General features: G+C 43.6%; 3 protein-coding genes across 12 annotated transcripts in view; 2 read left to right on the top strand and 1 right to left on the bottom strand.

Moving 5' to 3' along the window:
* Nucleotides 1–2,106: 2,106 nt before the first annotated feature.
* znf622 (zinc finger protein 622) lies at nucleotides 2,107–6,492 on the top strand. The gene is made up of 7 exons (XM_047027530.1): nucleotides 2,107–2,204; nucleotides 3,300–3,890; nucleotides 4,099–4,374; nucleotides 4,703–4,865; nucleotides 5,031–5,143; nucleotides 5,358–5,501; nucleotides 5,967–6,492. Exons 2-7 carry the CDS (start codon nucleotides 3,302–3,304, stop codon nucleotides 6,098–6,100), a joined length of 1,419 nt encoding a protein of 472 aa, XP_046883486.1. The 5' UTR covers nucleotides 2,107–2,204; nucleotides 3,300–3,301; the 3' UTR covers nucleotides 6,101–6,492.
* Nucleotides 6,493–9,229: 2,737 nt separating this feature from the next.
* LOC124472311 (E3 ubiquitin-protein ligase MARCHF11-like) lies at nucleotides 9,230–12,852 on the top strand. The gene is made up of 4 exons (XM_047027084.1): nucleotides 9,230–9,547; nucleotides 10,940–11,095; nucleotides 11,522–11,714; nucleotides 12,135–12,852. The coding sequence occupies exons 1-4, from the start codon at nucleotides 9,230–9,232 to the stop codon at nucleotides 12,461–12,463; spliced, it is 996 nt and encodes a 331-aa protein (XP_046883040.1). The 3' UTR covers nucleotides 12,464–12,852.
* Nucleotides 12,853–13,475: 623 nt separating this feature from the next.
* LOC124472619 (supervillin-like) overlaps nucleotides 13,476–17,392 on the bottom strand; it is a 38,028-nt gene continuing 34,111 nt past the window's right edge. For 9 of the 10 annotated variants that reach the window (XM_047027573.1, XM_047027565.1, XM_047027564.1 and 6 more), the window contains 8 exons: nucleotides 17,121–17,226; nucleotides 16,708–16,915; nucleotides 16,347–16,480; nucleotides 15,924–16,079; nucleotides 15,618–15,761; nucleotides 15,384–15,505; nucleotides 14,990–15,145; nucleotides 13,476–14,345 (listed from right to left, as the gene is read on the bottom strand). In XM_047027573.1, coding sequence (XP_046883529.1) covers nucleotides 14,259–14,345; nucleotides 14,990–15,145; nucleotides 15,384–15,505; nucleotides 15,618–15,761; nucleotides 15,924–16,079; nucleotides 16,347–16,480; nucleotides 16,708–16,915; nucleotides 17,121–17,226 — 1,113 coding nt within the window. In that variant the 3' untranslated portion in view covers nucleotides 13,476–14,258. Of the gene's footprint in view, nucleotides 14,346–14,812; nucleotides 14,840–14,989; nucleotides 15,146–15,383; nucleotides 15,506–15,617; nucleotides 15,762–15,923; nucleotides 16,080–16,346; nucleotides 16,481–16,707; nucleotides 16,916–17,120; nucleotides 17,227–17,392 lie in introns of all 10 variants that reach the window. The other variant, XM_047027567.1, reaches the window with a different exon arrangement.

Below are 17,392 nucleotides of genomic sequence, written 5' to 3'. Positions count from 1 at the left end.
CTACAAAATTCTAGGAACAATTTGTTTTGTTTTGGAATGGGTTTGTTCAGGGGAAAGAAACTACTGATAGTTCAGAAAAATACAGTATATCCTAAGGGACATACATTTTGCTTTGCAACAAAAAGGCTTTTATTTCAGCCTTGCAACAATCTAGACTTTAACCCTGTTTTAATCCCAGTAATCCCAGTAAACAGAAACTCATTGTAAACTTGTTGTTGAAACTGGCTCTTACCAAATCCAGTCAACCAAATCATTAAAACAACATGTAAAAAGCTAGAAATGTCAGACTTAATTCTAGCCAATGCACGGTGAAGTCAATAGATTGCAATGCTTTAAGATATGGAATATTATAAGATAATACAATACCAATTTAATATAAAGTATTTCAATAAATCTGAACTCATGTCCTTACAATAATGACTGGTGGTGTCCTATCCCCACCTAATGATTATCAGGGGTTACAACCATTTGGCTGAAATTTGACATATTAACATGTAAGGTGTGATATAGTTGTAATAAAAAGTATTATTGTATTGCATTAGTGATATACTGTTATTAAAAAGACTGACATTCATTACAAAAGTACTTTTTAACTGGCACGAAACTTTACGCTAAAAAGATGTGTGACGAAAGTCAAAGAGTGTCATATTAACCCTAAAAATCTGGGATTTCAATTCACTTCAGTACTATCATTTCTTTTTTTTCTTCTTTCTTTACACAAATCAAGAAGAATAAGTCACTAACATGGTGCAAAATAATAATAAAAAGTGGTAAAAAAGGTGGTACAACAATGAGATCTGCACGGATGGAGTGTAATACGTTTTTCATAAACTTATTTTAATTCACAATTTAACAGTTGAATTATCAATTAAACGGCTGTTTTCACAATTTGCTGTCATTGTTAGACTACACCAACGAATGAAAAATCACAGTCACTCAAAAATGTATGATACATATTTTTCCTCTTACAGTGCTATGTGTCCATTTAGATGGATACATGAGTTGTGAGTTGTTATGGAGATGTTTTTGAACTCAACCGAACTTTATTTTTCTGGTTTCTCAAGATAATCCACAGGCTTTGGGTGATCATGCAGTAAATTAAGTACAAATAAAATAGTTCCTGCTCAAATTAAGATAACTGGATTATCTTGAATAACCGTTTTGGGTGAACTGTCCCTTTAAAATGGTTATGGATTATTAATCAGGTGATTATTATTTTTACATTTTTGCTATGCGTCAGAGGGTTTCATGTAAGTGTGCACTATGCAGAGTATACCTACTTGTCTGGTCAACAATAATATAGCTCAAATGTAGAACAATCTGGTATGTTATGAATGTATGCTAAAAATAGTATGTGAACTCACTTCAGTCCAGAAAGATGTCAACAATAAACTTTGTAGAAAGTAAACTGTGAGTCTGAGGCTGGTGCTGGGTCTTCTGATGTAGGATTGATGCACTGTTGTGTTGGAGGGAACTTGTTGCCATGGTCACCAGTAGCCACTGATTTTTGGATCTGCATCTTGTTATGAATTCTGAATTGTGTAAAATCTCTGAAAGAGTCATGGGAGCCTGTAACAATGTTGTGCCTGTGACATTTGACTTTAACGGCAACAGTAAAATCAAATAAAGTCCTTATCATACAATGTTGTTCTTAACTCTTTATTCAAGAAACACAACCCAGTGTTGTAATCTGAAAAACCACATCACTTGTTAACACCACAATCCATCCATTTGAGGTTGAGCAGTATGAGTGTGCGCCTGTGCAGGAGAGAAGAGTTGAAAGTTATCTGTCTGCACCACATAAAACCACAGGGTGGCGTTTGTTTGACATTTAGAATTTAAACGCATCAGTCAATGGGCCAGAAACTACAACTATACAAAAGGAGTGCTCCCAGATATTTAATATATCACCTCAATGACAAAAATAATTTACGAATAATTCCATTATTAATCTGCTAAATCAACAACACACTCATTATAACATTTCCATCTTTGTTTATTTAAAGTTCAAAATTATGACAGAAAATCCAGTGGTGTTTATCTCTGATGTCAAGGACCCCCAATTCAGTAGGTGGCGGTAATGCGCATTTTATGTAACATACTGCCCTGAAACTTCAACAGAGAAGGAGAGATAACCCAAGAACTAAACCTCGTGTAAAACCAGCCTGTGTTTGCAAATAATTTGTGAAACAGGGATTGGGCTGGTGAGTTAACTCATTTTTTATGCACACTATGATAGGTAGCTAGCTAAATCTGAGAAGTAACAAGCCAGCGCAACGTTTATCATATAGCTAGCTTCTTGCTGTCACTCGTTTGCTTACCACCCCCAGTGCCACTAACTAAGCACTACCAGGCTGATGCGCTGAAGTTAGCTAGAGCTAGCTTGGTAGCTAACTGTTAGGCTATTTGAGGAGATACAGAATGGCAAATATTGTAGCTACCACTTTTCTGCCTCATGATTGTTTGATAAGCATAGCTAACTTAGTCCACAATATGCCAAATATTCCCCTATACCCATAATATACTTTGCTGTTTTGAAACATATAACAGCTACACCACACTGTATGCTTGCGACCCACGCATCTAACCTCGTCTAAATAACTAGGTAGCTTGTCAAGCCACATTCACCCACAGCCAGTTGTAAACAAGCAAATTCTCATGTTTCACTGTAATACATTCATGATTTGATTTGTCTTTCGTTCGGGTAACACTAAGGCAAATGAACAGACCAAACCACCAGAAGAAAACTGTAGGCCTACTTGATGAATTTCCTTAAGCACAACAATATTTGGAAAGTATGTATAGTATCTCAAAACAACCAGAAATAAATGAAATAACGTGTCAGTAAGGCTTTTGTGATAAAAAATATAGTTTGTCTATTGGCTCTAACTGTTTATCCTATTTGGAATTTTGTGGTGACAGTCATTTGCCTGGCATTGGAGTGGCAGGGCCATAACAAATAATTTAAGGTGTAGATCAAACTGTGGAAGACTAGCAATCACCCAAAGTGCCTACTTGATCTCATGAACCTAAAGACCTTTCATGTGTGATCTTTGCCATATCCTAATTAGTAAATGGTGCGTTTCCAAGTGCTAGGGTAAAAACACATTTTAAAACCAAAAATTAATCTATTGGCCCTTTTTAAAAGTGTAAATGTGCAGATTCTGTAGGTTTTTCCACATTGGCATTCAATTTGACAGATGTTGCTATGGTATTTTGTTGTTGCAAATATCAGCCCCTATCCCTATGATCACATCCATTTGACCATGTGGTTCTCATAATCATGTTGTTCACTACAGCCATGTCCTCATACACCTGCATCAGCTGCCGCGTGGCGTTTGCAGATGGTGAGGTGCAGCGCGCCCACTACAAAACAGACTGGCACCGCTACAACCTCAAACGCAAAGTGGCGGAAATGCCACCTGTGACCGCAGAGAACTTCCAGGAGCGCGTTTTGGCCCAACGGGCCGCCGCCGAACAGCAGGTGAACGGGGCAGCGGTTAGCGAAGGCTGTGCCACGTGCAACAAGAAGTTCTCCACTGCTAACGCCTACCAGAACCATCTGCAGTCCCACAAGCACCAACAGGCGGAGAAGCAAGCTTTGCTAGTGGCTCAGAGGAAAGTGCAGAAAATGAACGAGAAGAACCTGGAGAAGGGACTGGGAGAAGATGGGAAGGTGGACCACAATGCCAGGAACGAGGCTCTCCAGCAGGCCCTGAAGGAGCCGCACAGACCCAGTCCTGCTGTGGCTGGAAAGGCCCAGGCCGTGGGACAGGAGGAGGGAGCGGAAAGGCCCAGGGCAGAGAAACCAGAGAAACCACCCAGGCTTCAGTGGTTTGAGGAGCAGGCAAAGAAGATCGAAGGAGAGGAGGGGGCTGAACCAAAGGAAGGTACGCTACCAAAATCAAACTCGTATATCTGTGTAGGCCTTGTATGCAACCTGCTCGATTTGACTGAAAATTTTAAGTGGGGATACCCTGTGATGTGTGATTGATTTCAATTGTTTTCAATATCGTCTGGGTTGAAATGCATTGTTTGGATGTGACCCCATGACATCAGACTAAATGTAGGGTCCATACTTCCGAATCTCCCTTGCAGAGGACTGGGAAGACGTGGATGACGACGACATGGAGGAGGACGATGAGGAGGATGAAGAGGAGACGATGGAGCAGGAGGAAGGGGGGGGCGGCACAGCATCAGCTCCCCCCCACCCCGCCCCTCCCCCCGGGGCCATCCCAACCACAGACTGTCTGTTCTGTCCTCACCATTCCCACTCACTCATGAAGAACATGGCGCACATGACCCACGTCCACAGCTTCTTCGTCCCTGATCTGGAGTACCTGATCGACCTCAAGGGACTCATTCGTTACCTGGGTGTGTAATGGTGTCGTTGGGAAAAGCCCAGCACAGATCTTTTCATCGTGGTACTTTTTGGAGGGGTATTTGGGCTGCAGGTCTGTCCTGTTTATGCTGATAACAAGTCTGAATGCTCCATTACGAAGCTTTGATTTACATGAGTTGAAACTTTAAAAGACCCTTCATGCATTTATTCAGGTTCAGACAGATGCTTCATATAAAGTCTTAAGACACTATTAGGTTACTACTTTGCACCATCCAATATCTATTATAATGTCAGTCCAGGGATTGCAGAGTCTGGTAAGGGGGGGGGAATGGAATACTAATCCTTGTACTGTTTTCACAGGAGAGAAGGTTGGCACAGGTAACGTGTGTTTATGGTGTAATGAGAAGGGGCGGTCGTTCTACTCCACGGAGGCGGTGCAGGGTCACATGACAGACAAAAGCCACTGTAAGCTCTTCACCGACGGAGACGCGTCATTGGAGTTCGCAGACTTTTATGACTTCAGGTAACGGACAATAAAGCAGAACTCCCAACAACCTACAAAATCTGCTCAACATTCAAGAAACGGAGTGAACTGCCATTGCCACATCATCAGCTTGGTTACCAACATTTGGTAATGTGTCTCACCTACCTACTCAACCAAACGTTCTTGTCTCCATTGACTACACAGGAGTAGCTACCCAGACCAGGTGGAAGAGGGGGCTGAGACGGAGGACAAAGAGTTGCCTGACGATAAGAACCTAGAGTTTGATGATGATACACTGGAGCTCACCCTCCCCTCAGGTAACAGGACCCAATGATGACATTGTGCCTTGGTCAAAAACAAAATACTTTATGTTTTGTTTCGAGTTACATGGCGTAGAATAGTCTGGGTGTCTAGGCTGCATCCTGGGCACGAGTCATTCAAAGTATACGGTGTACAACAGGTGGCGTCTGAACAAAGATATGTGTATTGTTGTCTTTACATGCTGACCTCCCCCATATCTCTGTCCCCCAGGTGCTACGATTGGCCACCGGTCGCTCATGCGGTACTACAAGCAGCGTTTCGGCGCCCCCAGGGCAGTGGTGCTGGCCCACAACAGGCACGCTGTGGGCCGGGTGCTCCGGCAGTACAAAGCCCTGGGCTGGGGCGGAGACATCGGTAAGGCTCGGCCAATGACAGGCGTTTGATTCATTGTCACGATGCATTACCTTTTCCTTCACTCAACAGTTTGCCTACACTGACAAGCTAGCTCTGATTTGAATGCACCTGTACATCGACAGATCTTAATTATCCTAGCCCTGATCTGCTATTGGCACGAGTCATTAGATTGTGGTACTGCAGCAACACTGCCTTTTTAAAAGACACCAGCATTATTGCATTTAGTTTGATTTCTTTAGGATTTTTGGCAGAGAATATAGGAATGCCGTTTTAGATGATTGTTCAAGGTGTTTGGTCCAAAGACAAAGCTGTGTTAGCTTTCTTACTCATCACCAATACCTCAATGGCAATTCGGACCTCCATCAAGCCACTCAAAGCTAAATTGGTGGTTCAAATGCTTGTTTTGGGATTAATGTATACATTTACAACCACTTACCATCATGTTCCACTCCTCTCCCCTCCCAGGAAAGCCTGCCTTCCATCAGACCCAGAAGGACATGCAGTATGTCCAGAGGATGAAGTCCAAATGGATGATGAAGATGGGGATGAACCACAACGCTACCAAACAGCACCACTTTAGGTGCCAGGTTCTGTTCTAGTCTCCGGCCCTTTTTGATTATGAATCATTATCATTTTGAATCAGTGAACTGTTCCCACCGTCGCTTTTAAGTCAACCTCTCAACAAATAAAGCAGCCAGTTATCTTTGGCGGGTCTACCTTTAATTGAAAAGTATTTCAGTGCTTTATAATTATGGTGTCTGAATATTGTTAGGGAAATACAGGTGTGTACTATTCTGCACTGTTCATGATCTGGATTTGAACAAATACAAAGGTAACAGTTTAGTATTTTCAACAAATATGTAAATTTCACATGCAACTATTAAATTCTGATTGAGAAAGCAGATTTCCGTATATTAAATCTCAATTTAAAATCAGTTTATGAAAAATTTAATGTACTATATGATATGTAATAAACATTGTATGGATTACATTTTCTTTTGAGAATGAAATGCAAACATTGCTTTAGTAGTATTGATATAATTTTTGATCAGTAACATTTTGCAGTAGCATATTTGCTTTGAATATGCTGCCTTGCTAATGAAGAGAATAACACCCTGATGGGTACCATAGGGTTCCATCTTTGAAAGCCAGTGCCAGAAATGATGAGAAACACATCCTTCTGTCACTCTAGTAAGTGAAGCAAGCAACATATACACAATCTTGGTGTTCCCTTCAAAACCTCACGTGTGTACACCACTCCACCGCCATTGTATTTTCGGTGGCTAATATGTGTTATTAATGCACTTAAAAAGCAGGGTTACATTAATATATCACAAACAATATACACTCCTAGGATGCCAAGGCTAATATCGGCCAATACTGAGGGACCAATATACTGTGCACCCACTGTGTTATGAGTCTTTGAATTGTTCTTTCTGGTTCTGAAGCAATGATGTCATGTAAAGCCCTGCTGCAGAGAGAGAGAGGATGCACATCAGCCCCTGTAATGAGCTCACTGTCCATTTGTCTGTGGTCCTCTCTTGTCTTCTTGGCAGGCTTTCTACTTCCTTTATATAAGATCCAGAGTGTGTTTGTGGCTGAATGGATTTAGGTTTAGGGCACTCTGTCTGTAGCACTCGGTCCACTTGACAACTCACACGTAGGCAAGAGAGGAAGCCCAACAGACTAGCATGCAGGGGGGAAAAAGCTAATTGATTTCAAGGACATTAAGATAGTGGAGATGCCTGCAAGGCACCATATTCACAATTAAGTAATCAGAGGCGATTTTAATGTCTGCCTCAAATGTACGGTCAACACGGAAGTATCTGGCCTATGACACGTTGGTTCTGGCACTGTACCCATTCCATTGTACAATTTAATGAAATTATTTATCTATAATTCAGTTTTAGGAAAAGGGGTTTTGTCCCTAGTTTTTAAGCATGACACAGACAAAGGCTAGGCTACTCTGTGACTACTCTAATGTCTTGGAAACATTGTAGCTGGCCAAACGGATTTATAATAGGCCAAACAAGATCTCTCATATATCGGACTGACCTAACTTTATGGTAGCCCTACCTTCCTGATTTTTAATGCCCTCTTGCATCATTCTTATTTGTGCCTTTGTGTACAGTTGGGGGTCAATCTCTACTGTTATAATGGTCCCTAACCCCAGCAGCTATGCCAAAGCATAGTCTACTATCACCAATACTGACATGATTACATTGATAAGTTTATAAAATGAAAGCTGCTAAATGAGTAGATGGTGAGAGTTTGCCTTTCCCTTTGACCAGGTAACAGTAACTACCTAAAAGATCTCAAACAGTGTAGCCTACGTGTCATCAACGTCAATCTTTATTCTGATTGTTGGAATCTTAGATGTTTGGGGTGACCCCAGTAACCTTTGCCGGGTCAACCCTACAGTACATGCTAAAATACACATTGTTCAGCTAACCGCCCTTCAATTCGTTAAGTTCATCAGCATTAAATAGCTGGGATTCTAATCTAATAATGGCTCTGTGTGGATCTGAAGAATTTAGAGACTATGGTAACCACAATATTTGACAGTTGTGTAGTTTATTTGTTTTACCAGAAACCCCCTTCATCCTCTTCCTTTATAGGCCTTCCCCCAATCTCCCCCGGTGCCTCCGGAGCCTGGTATTGATCTGGGACTTGTAGGTAGTGATTGGACATGAGTGGTAATTTCCTTTGTTGCATTAGTATCCATTACTGCCACTCCTTGGAAGGCGCTACACATCCTCAAAAAATAGCAGATTCCGCTTGGAAAAACCAACCTCAGACAAATTGCTCTCAAAGGCTCTAACGTGTCATAGAAAGACTTAGTTGGCATAATCTGGAGAGTATAAGTCAACTTAGTAAAGTATGCTGATGTTTGTCTGTTTGGCATTTTGTTAGTAATGGGATTCACTTTGGTTTGTACCTGAACATTTACTGAAATGTGTCACATCACATTTCATTTATATATTTGTATTTTACCAGTAGCCTACCTTGCATCTTAATCAATTAATCAACCTCAACATATCATCATAGCAAATGGTTTTTTCATGGTGAATTCCATGGTGAATAAAGGATTAACGCTATTGTAAAAAAGTGAACCTTAAAATGCTACCATTTACAATGGCACGAGACAAGACACCTTTAGCCTGAAGCGTATGTCGTCGTTGCATGCATATTTTTCTCATCTGTGCACATTGCCTAATACCGCATACCCCAAAGCAACCGTTTATTCGTCCATTAATCATATTGCAACGTTTGCTTTTGGCGACAGTGCAATAAGGCATAATTTTCGATGCGTGGCTATTGCCCCATGTCTGTGGCTCGAAAGTTTATCGTGCGTTTATCAAATTCTCGGTTTCCTTGGAAACGCCATATAGGTAGGAGAACATTTACGTTTCAAGCTCTTTGGTGTCTTCGGGGAGTCTCTTCCATCACAACCAGACTGTATGTTAGGGAATGCTATTTTCCGAGCGCAGCTAGCCTTCTTCACGACCTGCATCACGGGCAGAGATAACCGACAACTTTGTCAAACTGCCATCCTAACCTCATAATTTGGATTTAACCTACCGGTCAACACTGGATGTTTCTAGTTTCAGCGTTGTTTTGTTAAATCATGCGAACACAAGCGTTCTAAGTCTAGTGCTAGACGGATTGTCTTTCCCCCATCAGCCTTAGCTATCATTTATGTCATTTTATTTTGACTTTATGTTATTATGACCGTAGAAGATGGAGAGGCGGGTCCAGTTTGCCAACAGACAGGGTGTGAACCACGGGGAGGCGCTGATACCGAAGGACACAGTCAGTCCGCGGAGAAGATCCATGAGAATATAGGACATGCCAGTCACAAGTCTCAAAATATTGTTATCGGAGGGACGCAGAGCCAAAACAATGTGGCCAAGAATGGCGAAGAGGGCACGTCTGATGAAAAAAGGAGCTGGGAAGAGAGAAAACAAACGATGGACTCAAACTGCAGCAGTGAGTGTAGCATCCTAGCTGCAAGTTGCCGAATATGCTTCCAGGGTGCAGATCAGGTAGGTTAAGTTTCCTACTTGTCTAACTAGTTAGATGCAATAGCCTCTACTGTGTAATTTGATGCGCGCAAGTTTGTTGGTCAGCACCACGGACAGCGGCTACAGACGTTGGAAGACCAATGAAAAACTAAGTAAAAATGTGCGTACTTCTGCATACTACTGCTTTACTTGTAGTTTAAAACAGCATTCTGTATGAAAGCCAATGACTTAATTGCCATGAAAAGTTGACTAGTCATTCAGCTTGCTTGCTTGTTTGCGGTAAAGGATTATTCAACATGCAGGTGATAAAGAGGTGAAGGTGGTGTTTCATATAGATAGATATATCTATGGTGTTTCAAACCTCCCCACTCTGTTGTATCTAAACATAAACACCAATAAATAGCAATAATATTCAGTTTGTCACTTAACAATATCTTAAATCTGTAGCAATAGTGCCCCACTGCCTACAGGCCAGGTGGTGCTGATATAGCAAATGTTGTGAGCTACTTAAAAAATGTTGTCCAATGCAACACAAATAGCCTACCATATGTCATTCTTAAATGACTCTAAACGACTATAAATAAAGGCTTTTCTCTTGGGCCATATTGGCCAACAGAACATCACAGTTAGGCTACTTACAACTACTTGGTCATTTGATCCCCTTAGGTACTATAGTGCAGTAGGTAGGGGCCTAGGTTTGTTTTCAAATGTGGGTGGGGCATCTTTTTAATAACTGAGGTAACATTACATATAATTGACTTAATAAAAATTGTGCGTGTGTGTGTTGGGGGGGGGGGGGGGGGGGGGGGAGGGGGGAGACAGCTAGCTCAACAAGTAGGTCTAATAGCCTAGCTAGATTTGCTGATTGTAATATTTGCAACAACAAAAAACTAAATACATGCTATAAATCTCGAATATTTCACCCTTTCTGTCTTGTGCAGTCTGTCGATTACCATATAGTTGTGACAGCTAAAGGATAGCTCAGCCAAACATTTTGAAGGAGTCTATCCAGTATCCACTGCAGAAATACTGGTTTACCATACTGTTCAGCAAATGTTGGAGCCCTAAGCTAACCTTAACCCTAACATTAGCAAGCCATTAGAACCGGGACCCCTGGACATAGTTTTCGATAAGTCACTGATTTCTGTACAACACCCGAAACAAAGCAATTGTATTTGGAAAATCACCCAATGAATCGTATCAGTTATCCCCATACCCCTCGCGTGAATTGATCTATTCAGTGAGCTTCCCAAACTTGAGAGATGGAGATAAATTGTTCAATTCCGTTTTTATAGATATTTACTCAGCCTTCAATCATGTTGTTTTCTACCGTGTATGTGATACAGGCCTACCCACTTACTGCCTACATCTTTGAGCCTTTGTCCTCCTGACCTTTGACATGTTTGCTTTCAGGGGGACCTTTTGAACCCCTGCCGCTGTGACGGCTCGGTCCGCTACACTCACCAGCAGTGCCTGTTCAAGTGGATCAGCGAGAGAGGCTGTTGGACCTGTGAGCTGTGTTCTTACCGCTTTGACGTCATCGCCATCCATATGAAGAGACCAGGGCAGGTAGGCTGAAGGCCAGGGGTTCCACACTGGGTTATTTTCAATATTCACTTAATTGAGATACTTTGAAAAATAGCTGCGCTTAGCATGTCTACTGTGCATGATCCTGTTTTAGGATCCATTTAAGATCAAAGGAAGTGTTAAGTGTCATAGAAATGGGTGCAGCTGGGGGCAGGATATGTAGATGTGTGTGTGTGTGTCATCATAAAGGGAGCTGTGGTCAATGGTATCATGAATGCACTAGATATTCTGTTTTTGACTGCTGATTTAGTTGACTATGCACTGCTGCTCTCCAAACATATGAATATTGGTCTAATTACGTTGAAATCTATAAACTGGTTGATTATCTCAACGTATTCATGTCAAAACACACAACTTATGGTTGAGGTGCTGCTGCCTGATGTCATTCAGACCTCATGTCTCCTACAGTGGCAGGCCATTACTATCACACTGGTGGAGAAGGTCCAGATCGTTGCTGTGTTCCTGGGCTCTCTTTTCCTTGTGGCCAGTATCTCCTGGCTGCTGTGGTCAGCCCTCAGCCTTCAGGCTGCGTGGCAGCGCAGGGACATCCTCTTCCAGATCTGCTACGCCATGTACGCCTTCATGGATCTCGTCTGTATAGGTGAGGATTAGCTCTGGACCTTTTCATTTAGACACGGGAGGCCGGCTCTGCACCCACCACTTGGGAAATGCGAGCAGGTCATTCTCACATTGTTTGGGGGCAATGTATGGGTGTTAAGTGGGGGGAGCATTGGTGGAATAGCATAGCCTCTGCAAAGGTGGAATATGCATCATGTGGGAATCATAAAAGGTCATTTATTTTGGGGGGGGTTAGGGTTTGCTATTCTCTCTGCGGACATGAGAGAGTAAAGATAATATGTCTAGTGGCATGTTCTGATCTGAGTAGAGCTTTTTTTGCGTTACAACTCGGGAAATGTATAGAGGAACTCGACGTATCAGCTTGAACTGATTCCACGTTTTTATAGATCCAATACCAAAATCGAATCTAAGAACAATCCGTGTTGTGTTTGTGGATGTACAGGTCTGATTGTCCACGAGGGCGCAGCGGTGCACAATGTCCTCATGCGCTGGCGAGCGCTCAACCTCCACTGGGATGTCCAGAACTACGACAAGGCAGCAGACATGGAGGAGGCTGCCAGGGCAGAGACCGCATTGGTTCCCAGAACACTCTGGCTTCCCCTAGCTATCATGGGGTCTGTAGGGCCTTTGCAACCCATTACCCAGCTAGGACCCCCACAGCTGTGGGCTTTTCTCTGTCTCCCCCCCTTGACCCTCTGCTGCCCTCCTCTGGCTGCCCGAGGCACTCTCAGCCAGGACAGGGACTCTGAGGGGGTCGTAACATCTGTGTGACGGTGTTGACACCCTTCCATCTTCCCAGATATAGTCCAATGAGGCACTGTTGCATGCTGGGGCAAAGGGACGGTATACGTATGGCTCTGGACATGGGTCATTTGACTGCGTGTGCCTTTGGGGACGGATCGATTTGTGTCAATCTAAGTTGAGATCACAATTTAGAAGCTGTCTTGTCAGGTATCTATTTCTGTCAAATGGATATGATGTAAATCCAGATAAATGACTAATCAAGATACAATGAGTAGCTATCTGGTTACAGCAGTTTATCAGATGAATTTATACCAGAGATGATAAAGAACCCAGGTGCATCACTCCTGACTGAGTTACATTCAGGGGTGTTGCTTAGCAGACTAGAACGGGCTGTTAAAACATGAATGGTTGCTGGATTTGGCCATATACTGTATGCTTCATTGTAAATAAATTTTGCACAGTACTTGTTTGATTTGTAAAATGTCAAGTCTAGATGGTTGTGTGCATTTTGAATGTATTTCACTGTACAGCCTCATACTAGACATTCAAAGTCAAACGTCAAACATGTGAATGAGGACCTGTCAAAATATACTATTTGTGTTTGTATTTGCTTTGAATAAAAGCATCTGCTCAATTAAATATGAATGTGAAAATGTACATACATGTGAAAATGAACCCTCATCTAATGGACAGTGCAATACACAGAAATGAGACACCTGTTATAACATTAAGCCATTTTGGTGACTGGATACAATCCCCGATGAAGGGATGACATGGAAGTCTTATGTTCTTTTATGGACAAAAATGGCTCAGGCGTCAATACATCACTGACCAGTGGACGTGTGTGCTCTCACAGCGCCACCTGGTGGACTCTGGAAAGGCAGTTTAGGCTGCAGATACTTACCAACCTGGTAATTGTGGTAAACACACATCTGATCCTTGATATCTAATGTGGTTTATATTGTTTCATAGAGGAATTCATCAATAAATACAGGATTTCATGTCATAATTCAACACAACTAATATGTTTATAGTTTTGTTTTCATGGTTTATTAACTATTTCTTTTATCACAAAGAATGTCTTTGAAATGCAGACTAGATTTTATGTATATAAACTGTACATAGAAGCAAGGCACTATACATTCAGATTCATCAAGTATCTGTCTTTCTTACCAACCATGCCTTTAAAATACATCCACAGTCATCGCTTGGGGTGGGGGTGTGTCGTACTAACTAGTACCATCACTGAAGGCCAGTGAAAGAAAAGGTACATACTTTATGACCCCTTTGAGACACCATAGACACAAGGAAAACACATTTAAAAACATGATACACAACACTTTCATGAACACAATGAACAAGTCATCCTACAAGTTTTTTTTTAACATAAATAGAAATTCATACTTTACAAACACACACAGCATAATCGCACCACCGAATTATCGACAGGTTTTTTTTCTGCTCACAATTCCACACTGTGACCAATGACATAAATGCTTGTAGTAGACTGTTACAGAACACACACAGTTAAACGACTGTAGGAAATCTGCGCAAATGAGATTCAGGTGTGCACCTGATCAAAGCAACTTGTATACAATGTCACGCACAGCCAATTTCCCTACGTTATAACACTGCTGAAAGGTAAAGCGCGATTCTGAAGCTTGTTCACCTTAGCAGACTATGGCCCCAGTCGCCCCCCTCATCCCACTCAGAGTCAGTCCCTGAGCTGGTGGGTTTAATAAACCACACAACAAGGAACGATTGGGGGGCTGGGGTCCCTTCCATCTTAAAAGTCCAATCCACAAACCATCATCAACGTTTCCTAAAACAGTCCTTTGGCTTTCTTTAAGTTCCCTTGCTTCCACCCTGGCAGTCCTTCGTATTCCTCTCTCTTCATTTCCAGCGCTTTCTGCAAGAAGGTCGAGAGGAATAGGAGTTTTTAATAATCCTTAAAATCTTTTTTAGTTACGTAATCGACCCCATAATGACTATTTTGTTCATTAAGACAGGCAGTGTGGCATTCCATGGGAACATTGGGTACGCTTCATTCAAATGCTCCTGTTATATTCAGTTCAGTGGGTGAAACCCTTAACCACAGTATACAAAAGCTGAGATGATCTACTGGATACAATGCTGCAAAGAACGAGAGAGAGGGTGATTGGATGTTCTGCCAAGGTGTACAGAGAGGATTGGTGGAGAAGAAGTGGGCAAACAAGCAAGGCAATCCAGAGAGAAAATTAAGGAGGGGATGGGTGAAGAGGACGTGTGCTGGAGAGGAGGTAAGACCAGAGACAGTGTTCATTCACCATAAACAAGACCAGGAGTTGACCAATCCTGACCAGAAGAAAAGTCAAAGCCTCATATAGTATGACTTACCTTACCTTAGTTTCCCTATAAACCAGTCTGAAATGTTAAAATGACGAGTTAGATTGGAGATTCATAACCCAGGTAACATTTACAAGTACATGAAAGTAATGATGGCTCTGCAAGATCTTGGACATTTAACAAAGAAAGGACGGCAGTGTACCGGCTCCTCGAGGGGCGTGGCCTCACCTCAAAATCCTGGTCTGATAGGTAGATCTCCAGTCGGAGGGGGTCGACGCCCTCGGGGAGTGGGCGTGCCAGCAGCACTGACAGGTCATAGGTGTTCTGGCACAGCCTGGCGAGCACATCCTCCACCAGGATGATCTGGTTACACACCTCTGCCTCCTGCACACACACACACACAAAAGTGACTTCCAGTGCACAAAATACATGAATGTAATCATTCATAAAAACTAAGGACCAGGGATACTGTGTGTATCCCTTTTTATGTATGATGACTGTTTGGTTCAATGAGTGTGTGTCTGAGCATTGAGTGTGTACTTGTGTGGTTCCGTTTCTAAAGGGAGCCATGAAGTGTTTGTGCGTGTTTGTTAGACAGTGTGTGTGTGTGTACACGGCTCACCCTCTCGGTGATCTCAGCAATGTCCTCCCTGTGCTCCCAGCTGGGGAACATGTTGGTGAAGGTGAGGGGTTCCAGACCAGCATGAATCAGATAAGACTTCTGAGGCTTCTTCTCATTCTTCTCTGTGGAGCAGAAAAACAAGCACTCATCAATGCTTTCTGCATCCAAACAGTCCACAAAAGCAACTTGCTAACCAATCAAAGCAGACTGTGACCTCAACACGCAGTGCCTTACCTCTGCAGTACTGTAACACGGTCTCCATTGCACACTTCCTGTCTGCGTCCCAGCGGATACGCGCCGAGCCGGGGCTCTCACTGTCCTGAGGCCACCAGCCTTGCCACAGGTACACCTCGTGGAAGTTGTCCACCAAGAACAGAGCTAGCACAGGAAAGAGGAAGTGATGTCACATAAGGAAGATTCCCCCGTCCGTTTCCCTTTTGAAACGTCAAGGTTTCTAGGTGAGGCTTTGGAGCCAGTCGATGAGCGATAAAGGACGATGGTGTTGGATCTGCGTGAAGCGTGTGTCCAGTAGTTCCTCACCAGGCTGCGGGGTGTTGTAGAGGTCCTCCTGGAGGAAGGGCAGAGAGCTGACCAGGTCGGGCGCTCGGTACAGATGGAAGAACTCTGTCGCTACAAACTCCCCTGAGGTGCTGCTCAGCTGGAACAGCCGGGGGGTGAAGTTGAACTTGCCCGGATCTGAAAAAACAAAACAAAAGACGCCACCTTGGAAAACGGGACATTTTCGAAGGCCCCTGCGTGACTGTGTCCCCCTTCATTTCGATTGAGGAGATGAAACGACATGGACCTGCAGCTGCATATCCACAGGTGCGTTGATAGCTCGTTTCGAGCCTCGTTACAGCAGATCATCTGTTTCCACTCAAAACTCCAATGTTGCCTACGTGAAGGATCTGGTCGATGACCCTGTGTCAATGCGCTGCCTCTGAGTGGGCCGGTGTACAGTACCTTGCAGCATGCAGTCGTACGCCTTCCTGTCCTTCCTCCCGAGCGCTTCCCAGAAGCCCACAGGCTCCGCCCCCTCTTCACACTCGTGGATGGTCACCTTGCTGCTGCTGTGGAGCCCCGCCTCCAGCGGACATCTTGGGAAGGACATACATAAATCAGACCCCCTCCTTTTAGGTGGTGGCATTCTCTAATGTAAAAAATAAAATAAAAATCATGCCCGAAGCTATGTAAAGGATGCTTCGCAGCTTAACAAAGACTGCATCCACCCCCCCCCCCCCCCAAACAAACGGTGTGGTGTGACTTGATTTGGGACAGTGTGGTCGCGGAACATGCAGGAGAGAGGAGAGGAAGATGAACTCACTGTTCCTTGATCCTCTGTGCAGCAGTGCGTCCCACGGCGTGCGTGTGCGGCTGAGACTTGCAGCCGTGCCACAGGTACAGGATGGCCTTGGTGACGTTCAGGAGGATCATGGAGGTCCGAGAACGCAGGCTGCTGCAGTGACACGCCACCTCCAGCAGGTGGCCCTCGACGGGGACCTCCCCGCGGACGCAGTACAGGCGCCACTCACCTAAAACGCACACGAGGAACAATCGACATGAAAACAGGTGGTCGACACACTTTGGAGCTGGATCCCCCCTGTTGGTAGGTCGTCTAGTTTACGGGATATCATCCTGGACCGTTTCTCAGATGTGCTACTGAGCAGATGGACGGTATCCAACCCCTGTGACGTGCACCTGGGTTGGTGAGACAGCTGTGTCTAGAGTGTTACTTACTCTGGGCATTCTCCTCTTCCTCCTCTCTCTTCCCACAATGGATGATCATCCCCCCGTTGAAACTCTGCAGGAAACACGGGGGCTCCTTCCCTTGCTGGACCTGCACCTGTTACCACAAACAGGGTTGCACTCGAGCTGAGGTAAATGGATCTGCGTTTTACATTTGTTTACGTGGCAGACGCTTCTCCAAAGGGACATCAAAATGATGCATGCTGGGTAGAGCAGGACATCAAGGAAGTGCATAGTTCTAACAGTGTTTCAGTGTTCAGAGA

Source organism: Hypomesus transpacificus, chromosome 10, assembly GCF_021917145.1.
Source record: "Hypomesus transpacificus isolate Combined female chromosome 10, fHypTra1, whole genome shotgun sequence".
Classification (NCBI taxonomy): Eukaryota; Metazoa; Chordata; class Actinopteri; order Osmeriformes; family Osmeridae; genus Hypomesus; species Hypomesus transpacificus.
Note: the sequence above shows the minus strand (reverse complement) of the source record. Positions and strands in the feature narration are given on the sequence as shown.